The 8,631-nt window shown below is 41.6% G+C and overlaps 2 protein-coding genes across 2 annotated transcripts; both read right to left on the bottom strand.

Annotated features, from left to right (window-relative positions):
- Nucleotides 1-208: 208 nt before the first annotated feature.
- On the bottom strand, nt 209-974 carry LOC109509961 (splicing factor 3B subunit 5). Its single transcript, XM_019859931.1, has 2 exons — nt 861-974; nt 209-640 (listed from the first exon to the last, which is right to left on the bottom strand). The coding sequence occupies exon 2, from the start codon at nt 637-639 to the stop codon at nt 379-381; it is 261 nt and encodes an 86-aa protein (XP_019715490.1). The 5' UTR covers nt 640; nt 861-974; the 3' UTR covers nt 209-378.
- A 168-nt stretch (nt 975-1,142) lies between these two features.
- On the bottom strand, nt 1,143-1,905 carry LOC109509962 (splicing factor 3B subunit 5). The gene is made up of 2 exons (XM_019859932.1): nt 1,792-1,905; nt 1,143-1,571 (listed from the first exon to the last, which is right to left on the bottom strand). Exon 2 carries the CDS (start codon nt 1,568-1,570, stop codon nt 1,310-1,312), a length of 261 nt encoding a protein of 86 aa, XP_019715491.1. The 5' UTR covers nt 1,571; nt 1,792-1,905; the 3' UTR covers nt 1,143-1,309.
- Between the last annotated feature and the right edge of the window lie 6,726 nt (nt 1,906-8,631).

An 8,631-nucleotide genomic window follows, 5' to 3' on the forward strand; every position in this document is an offset into this window, starting at 1 on the left:
CCCCCCCCTGAACGCTGCAGCACTTTTATGAAGAACTACGGATGAATTATTTATTCGCCACGTCGCTTCGGGCAAATGCAGAGCATGTAGTGTCTGCATAAGTAAAACAGTAAAACATATTGAGAGATGTGGCTCTTGTATTTGATGGTGTGTATGATGTTTTCATTTTTTTTTTCTTGCATATTACAATGACTCCATAGGACAAAGCTGAAGAGCAGAGAAACAACGCTTTTATTACACCAACAGACATCATCTGTAACTTGCACGAAGGACTCTAATAACAATATATCAAAAAGAAGGGGGAAAAACTGAGGAGTCCAAATGTCTCGTGTATCCGTGAAACAAGAAAAAAAAAAGGCAGGAATCAGGTGTCTCCAATCAGGCATCGTCCGGCTTGTCTGCGGGCGGTCCGCAAGGCTGGAGCATCTTCTCCATCAGGTTGAAGCGGACTCGGGCTTTGCTCTCGTTCTCGGCCACGGAGAAGTAGTTGAGCAGGTCGAAGTGGCCCATGTAGGAGCAGTGCGAGTCTCGGTGCTGGTTCACCAGCCATTCCCACTTGCTGGTGTCGGCATGGCCGGTGCCGATGTACTTGGACTGGAGGTGCTCTAGCTGGCTGTGGATGTTGTAGCGGTCCGTCATTCTGGAAGAGGAAGGTAACGCGCATTCGGTAAATGTCGTTCTCGGCTGGAGCTAAAGCTAACCACTATTGTTTTCTATGGTGTCAGAAAATGTTACTATGCTAACAGTAACGTAATACAAATCTCAACTAGAGCAAACAAACACGAACCCGCCATAACTATCATGACTGTGTTATGGTGGGGAGTTCTTTGGTTGAATTTAAACTATGTTAAGATACTTACTTCAAGATTGATTGGTGAAGTTAACGTTGCCAACTTCGCTCCAATGAAAGCTGCTCACACTTCCGGTGCGTCCACCACGAATTACGTTCCGACTTGAAACAAGCGACTGATCATTTGTTGATATATTTATTGTCGCTTCGGGCAAATGCAGAGCATGTAGTGTCTGCATAAGTAAAACAGTAAAACATCACATTGAGAGATGTGGCTCTTGTATTCGATGGTGTGCATGATGTTTTCATTTTTTTTCTTGCATATTACAATGATTCCATAGGACAAAGCTGGAGAGCAGAGAAACAACGCTTTTATTACACCAACAGACATCATCTGTAACTTGCACGAAGGAGTCTAGGAACAATATATCAAAAAGAAGGGGAAAAACTGAGGAGTCCAAATGTCTCATGTATCCGTGAAACAAGAAAAAAAAAAAGGCAGGAATCAGGTGTCTCCAATCAGGCATCGTCCGGCTTGTCTGCGGGCGGTCCACAAGGCTGGAGCATCTTCTCCATCAGGTTGAAGCGGACTCGGGCTTTGCTCTCGTTCTCGGCCACGGAGAAGTAGTTGAGCAGGTCGAAGTGGCCCATGTAGGAGCAGTGCGAGTCTCGGTGCTGGTTCACCAGCCATTCCCACTTGCTGGTGTCGGCATGGCCGGTGCCGATGTACTTGGACTGGAGGTGCTCTAGCTGGCTGTGGATGTTGTAGCGGTCCGTCATTCTGGAAGAGGAAGGTAACGCGCATTCGGTAAATGTCGTTCTCGGCTGGAGCTAAAGCTAACCACTATTGTTTTCTATGGTGTCAGAAAATGTTACTATGCTAACAGTAACGTAATACAAATCTCAACTAGAGCAAACAAACACGAACCCGCCATAACTATCATGACTGTGTTATGGTGGGGAGTTCTTTGGTTGAATTTAAACTATGTTAAGATACTTACTTCAAGATTGATTGGTGAAGTTAACGTTGCCAACTTCGCTCCAATGAAAGCTGCTCACACTTCCGGTGCGTCCACCACGAATTACGTTCCGACTTGAAACAAGCGACTGATCATTTGTTGATATATTTATTTTAGCCCAGCTATCACGAGGCCAAATTCAATCAAAGTTTTAATAATATTATTTGGAATATATTATTAAATGACGTGTTGATTTTCCTATTGGCCTGTTACGTTTAAACCATCGATAATGTTTGTCGTATAATTTCACGTGCACTTACGGGGGCGTGTCCGACGGGAAACGTGTTCCGAAAACAAAACGGCGTTGCATACAGTATTTCTATTTCCACCTTCGAAAATGAGTCGCTGATTGCGTCGTGATACACTCGCCGGACTTGTGCAGCGTGGGATCGGTTCCCACTCAGTGACGGTGTGAATGGTCGTTTGTCTTTATATGTGCCCTACGACTGACAGGCGAGTTCAGGGTGTTCGTCTGCCTTTCGCCCGAAGTCAGCTGGGATATGCTCCGGCAACTCCCCACGACCCTGTTCAGGATAAGCGATGTTGAAAATGGATAAATGGACAACCTTTGAAATGGACGTGGTATGCTTTCTCAAAAATCAGATTTTAATCGATTTCCCCCTTCACTAACTGAAAACCCTAGTGAAAATGACATTATTCAGAACACGTTTTGCCCTCTCACTTGGCTTCATTTATTCAGTTATCGGGCAATCTTTGAAACGTTTTTTTTTTTTTTTACCGAGCATGCATTTTTAAATTCATTCATTTGCCCGAGACTTCCACAGATATAATACAAATACACATATTTCTTTAGAGATCATTTAAAACTAAGTGCTTTCTCCTGGGGGAAAAAAAGCCCTTTTGGTCAAAACAGGCACTGTCTCGGCTGGTTTATTGCCTTCCATTTTGGCTTGTTCCTTGTCATAGACAAAACATCCATCCATCCATTTTTTAATCCGATTATCCTCATGAGGGTCGGGGGTGTGCTGGAGCCTATCCCAGCTGTCTACTGTCAGTAGGCAGGGTTCACCCTGAACAGGTTGCCAGCCAATCGCAGAGCACACAAACAAAACAATGTGAAAATATTTCTGACTTCTTGTATTAATGGAAAAAAAGTCTCTTAGTGTGTGTGTTTTCTAAGTTGCTAAATTGGCAACACTGAATGTAACTGTGGAAAGTAGCTCCACTCTATTTGCTGCCTTTTTAGTGTAAAAAGTGCACATTGGCTCGGGCATGCAGTGTATTACAGAGGCTTAAAAAAATACGACAAAATAAACTTGAAATAACCAATAAATTACCCAGGCTTACAGTAACAGAACCGAAACGTCAGACAATATATATTTTTATTTTTAAATAGTCACTAGATGTTTGGTCAAAAAAGTGCACATCAGCTCGGGCATGCATTGTATTACAGAGGCTTAAAAAAAATACGACACAATAAACTTGAAATAACCAATACATTACCCAGCCTTACAGTAACAGAACCGAAACATCAGACAATATTTATTTTTATTTTTAAATAGTCACTAGATGTTTGGTCAGTACAATGTACCAGAATGTTCCTGTCATTAAAAATGTATGCAGTCAATTGTCCCAAATTCGATTACACAGAAACAAACGACAGCTGTAAGCATGAAAGGCCCTCAAATGTGTGTCTGCGTCAATGTATGCGTGCGTACGGGCCTGACATATTTTGACACTCGAATGCACCTTGTCATCGTGAAGAAGCTGAAGATGAGCATGCCGTCGCCACGGTAACCGCATCCGGTATCCGTCATGCTGCAGCTGCACCGAGATGTCACGTGGGATTTCAATCTTCTACCTCTGAGAAATAGCGATTAAAAAAAAAAAAAAAAGAATGTTGATGTTCCTGTTTTTTTTTGTTTGTTTGTTTGAAGAGGGAGGAAATTGCCTGAGCATTTGTAAAGTTACACGTGGGACATGAATGCAGGTTATTTTACCATCTCTGCCTTGTCTTTTTTCCCCCCCATTCTAAGGAATGGGTGTGATTACAACTCCTGATAGGATCGATAAAATGTGAGGAGCCGAGTAGTAAGACAACTGCAGCATTCCAGGAAGATCCTCCTCATAATCATTATCATTATCATTGCTGCGGGAGATTTGGGGAAAACAACAAGCGGCCCTAGAAAATGTCATCAGCGGTGGCACAATCACTCTGGATGCCGCACATCGTTGAAATGGTGAACTCCCGAGATAAGCGCGCGTCGTTGTTATTGATTGGCTGTTTGTGAAGCTGCTCTGTGGAAAACATACAAATAAGGGGTGGGGGGGGTGAACTGATAAAAGACTTTATTGCACTTGTACAGGGTGTTATAAAACCATGCTACTTAATTGGTGCATCCACACTTGTTGCTGGATTTTTATCGTTTTGAAGTTAAATGCAGAGAAAATACTTATCTTTCAGATGAATACTGTTCGAAATCAAGATTTAGTTCCAGTTTTAACCTTTTGGGAGATTCTTAAAGAGTTATGGTTGCCAGTTGCAACTACATTAACAAACAGTATGCACCTTTTCGAGGATTTACATTGTTACTTTAAACTTTTGGGGGATTTTTTTTCCTCATGCAATTTTTCTGCACATAAGAAATCATAGCATTCATATTGGTTAACATGCAGATTGACATTGCGTCATCAGCGGCAAAAAGAACTTCAATTTCCGGTGCAGATATTTCATTCCCACAAAATGGGAGCAAAGCTGCAATCATGAGCATGTTGCACTTGCCCTTGACATCCACCCAATAGAGTGAATCAAGGAAATGGAATGACAAACATGCTGCTGATAACATTATACTTTTCCTTTCTGCGTGTGTCCGCGTTTTTGTCTGCGCCTGTGGGCGTATGCGCCACGTGTGTGATCACGAGTAATGTTCAGCGGCCCGGCCGCCAGTATCCATTTTGCTTCATTGTGTTGCATTTTTGTAACCTAATTTGCATAACTTTGAAGCGAGGGAATTTTGACGATGCTTGGACAGATAAATAAATAGGCCCACTAAACGCTTTTCCGTGAGTCAACATATGCCATAAAAGGAGTTTATGTTGTGAATATACGGCAATGATTCCACGGAGAGCGAGCGTGACTCAAAGTGATTCTCGCTTTTGAGCTATGTCACGAGTAAACTTAGGTGTCTGCCTTGCCCACAACAGCATCTATCTATCTATCTATCTATCTATCTATCTAGCTAGCTAGCGAGCTAGCTAGCTAGCGAGCTAGCTAACGAGCTAGCTAGCTGGCTACGAAGCTATCTATCTGGCTGGCTAGCTAGCTACCAACCACTACATGACTAATGAATACATTTCAGACTATCCTCTCACCATTTATTGCGCAAGTCAGCTAAGCGGCTACACTAGCAACCTAGCATCGTGCTACCAGGTGGTCAACAAATCTACTGTATTGATCTCTCCAGCTTTTTGGCAGTTATTATTCCTCCACAAACTTGTTATTTGCCTCACTCGTAACAGCTCAAAGGTGAGTTCTCGCCAATATAAAGCCCATCGCTACAAATGTTTGGGAAATTACGGGCGGCGGATCAGAGCGGCAAGCGTGAAATCCCAATGACGACGACTTTAATGACTTTTGGAGGCAGTCTGCACAAGTGTGAAATGATGGGATGCGCCAGGGGAGCCTCGTTGAAAGAGAGATGCACAAAACGCGCACATAGCCTTCCTGAGCATGTAATTAGGTTCACGGATTGGGCAAATATGTAGTATATTGATCTCCGAGTGCCAGACAGACTGCCATGGTTCCAGCAGATGGATGCGCATTCATCTCATTGTTCCCCAAGGACCGTGTTTCGACACATACTTCACAAAAAATAAAATAATTTTAAAAACAAATCAAAGAAAATGAGGTTCTGGGGGGGGGGGGAAATATTTCAAATTCAAAGTTCGTTTGGTATCAGGAGAAATAAAGCAAATCCCTGGAGGGAGTGAAAAAAAGTTGTTTTGAATAACGTCATTTTCATTCAGCGAAGGAAAACAAATCGATGAAAATCAAAAAACAAGATTTTTGTGACGGAAATATGCAATGTGATTCAAAGACCGTATTGCCCAGCCATGCGCTCTCATCTCGCATTTCATTTTTACCATCAATGCGCACCACAGCCTAATTTCCCCCCCTGTCAAGACCAAGCCATGACCTTTGCGTCTTACCATTAAACTTTGCAGCTTTTGCCAGTGTAACAAATAGAGTCCTTCTCTGTTGTGTCGTTTGGCAAAAACAAAGCTAAAAAAAATGTTCCTCGCGGTGACAACCTGATCGAGAGGCGCCTTTACCACCTTGACCAAGTCTACTATTGGACTCGGTTCTGCCTTTTGAATGGGCTCCCCTGCAAATCTCAAGTTTTATTTGTCGTGTGCCTTTTAACGAAAGAAGGAAAAGAAAAATTCCCCACTTCATCCATCCATTAAGAAAGGCCTCCAGATCCGAGTTTATGACATCAGCAAATCCACTTGTAGTCGAACACGACAATTCATCTGCAGGGACTCTATGTGAAATCTCATATATTTGCTGCTGCACTGAAAAATGTCCAATTATTTTTTCTTTGTGTTTTCCAATCCATACTGACAAAAGTAATAACCAGAGAACGCATTTTCTTTAGAAGTTGCCTTTGCGTGCGAATGCTGAGTAGCCGTCCGATTTTACATCTTGCCTTGTATTTATGTACCATTTCGACAGAGAATTGCTCAAATGACAAGTTGAATTTTTGGGATGATATTGGACGTTTCTTGGTTTACACGTGAACGTTTCAAGAGGACAAAAGTGTGACATAATCATACAAATGTGTTTTGGGTGCGGCGTTGACCTTACACTCAAGAGCGTTCACACCCTGACAACAGATTTGCAACAAGCGGCCATCCACGACACTCATGGACATGAAGGCAAGCGGCTGTGCGCCAGCAGCTTCAACTTTCGACTCATGAATGTCAAACATCTTGTTACCCCCCCGCTGGTTATATGATTACTAGAGTGAGATTGGGAGTCCCCGGCGTCAAATCTGTGGTCCACGCACCCCCTGAGGGTGTAATTCTGGAAAATAACAACCCATTTGCATTGTTTTCGCCTCTAGAGTTCAACTTTCTTTTCCTGCTACGGAATAAAAACATTAAATATGCTCTATGCCAGTGGGGGAGTTTATATATATATATATATATATATATATATATATATATATGTACACACACAATAAAAAGTATGAACATATCAGGGATTCACAGGCGGGAAGATTATTTCCGTGTGACATTCAGTCAACTGCTGCCCTTTAGCAACAATAACAACACATGAATTGTCTTCTTATTGCTGCACAGCACAAAGACACATTTTTTTTTCTGCAAGGTTGACATAACAAGTCAAGGTGCAGTCTTGAGCGCTGCAATAATGTGAGCTTGAGTGCAAATTCACAGGAAACTGGATTTTTTTTTTATTTAATTTTTTTATTTCACCAAGGATGCTTCGGTTTGGTTATATCCACTTCTCGCGTCACCAGAAAAAAAAAAAGTGAAAAAAATCTTTACATCTGAATTTTGCTGTGTTGGTTCTCTGTTTTCGAACCAAATGCAACGGCATTTACTTTTGCTTTGACAAATATAACGCTGCAAAGCAAGGTTATTGTCACTAACAAAAAGTAACAAAAAAAGCTAAAATTAAAAAAAAAAAAAATACAAACATTTTCATGAACATTTTTTTAAAAATCTTTTTTAAAAAAAAAAACAAATACTCCATCTAATAAACGAAACTAAAATGAAACATTTTCGGAAAAAAAGAGCAAGCCTGCTTCTAAAAACTAAATATATAACTGTACTTCCAAAAAGAAAGTCAAAATAAAATCAAAACTAACGACAATGAAAACTTCGAAACTATTACAACCTTGTTCGGATTCCCTTTGAAATCGCCGCAGTGCATTTCACAAGCAGCCCAGAGAATGGATGGATAGCTGCATGATGTTTCAAAAAAAAAAAAAAAAAAAAAAAAAAGGAATCATTAATGTTTATTGCAATAAAAATATTTCCATGATATCTTAGTTGCCTAAAGCGAGACTAATAATCGAGCAGGCTGAATTATTGAAAATCCTACCTTCATCAATGAAAACACCCAGAAGAACTGTGGCATTAAGTTCGAAAGGCGGTCACTCCGCGCTCGTATCGCGCACAAAGCTATAAAAAGACAGCGAGAACCCGACGGCGTTTTCAGCACGTTTCATAATTACTGCAGCAGCCTTTGAGCCGTTCGTCTCACAGCGTGTGATCACCGTTTAGCTGAATTGCCACCAGGGAATCGACTGCGATTTAATGTGAAGGATCCCTTTAGAATTATGATTACAGTGGAAGCGCCGGAGTGGAAAACTACCTGTTTGGCGAATGAATTAGTTGCCGGCCATCATCGTAAAACTTGTAAATTGTAAAACCCCAACCTCGTTGCGTTTCACTATTTGCATGTTTTTTTTTTAATGTTATTTTAAAATGTTGTTGCCAAAAATGTATGCACATCTTACAGAGCGATTTGTTGTGTACGTGGGTGGGTTTGTGTTTTTGTGTGGGCGTTGTGTGTTTGTCTTCGTGTGTCTCCACTTGTATGCAGGGACGGCGCTACGCTACTGATCCTGTTCTTGTGTGTCTTTAGCAGGTGGCAGAGGAGGGCTTTCCCTCTAGTCTGCACACCTGCTGCCAATGCGTTCATCAACTGAGCCAATTATTTAATGACTTCCTAAGTCTCCGTCGGATTATTGACCTTGTTGCTGCTCTTGCTCAAGGCGTTGTTTTATAGACCTCGCGATCTTATTTATGTATTCTCGGATTTACTGTCAC

This window comes from Hippocampus comes, unplaced genomic scaffold, assembly GCF_001891065.2.
Source record: "Hippocampus comes isolate QL1 unplaced genomic scaffold, H_comes_QL1_v1.1 scaffold39, whole genome shotgun sequence".
Classification (NCBI taxonomy): Eukaryota; Metazoa; Chordata; class Actinopteri; order Syngnathiformes; family Syngnathidae; genus Hippocampus; species Hippocampus comes.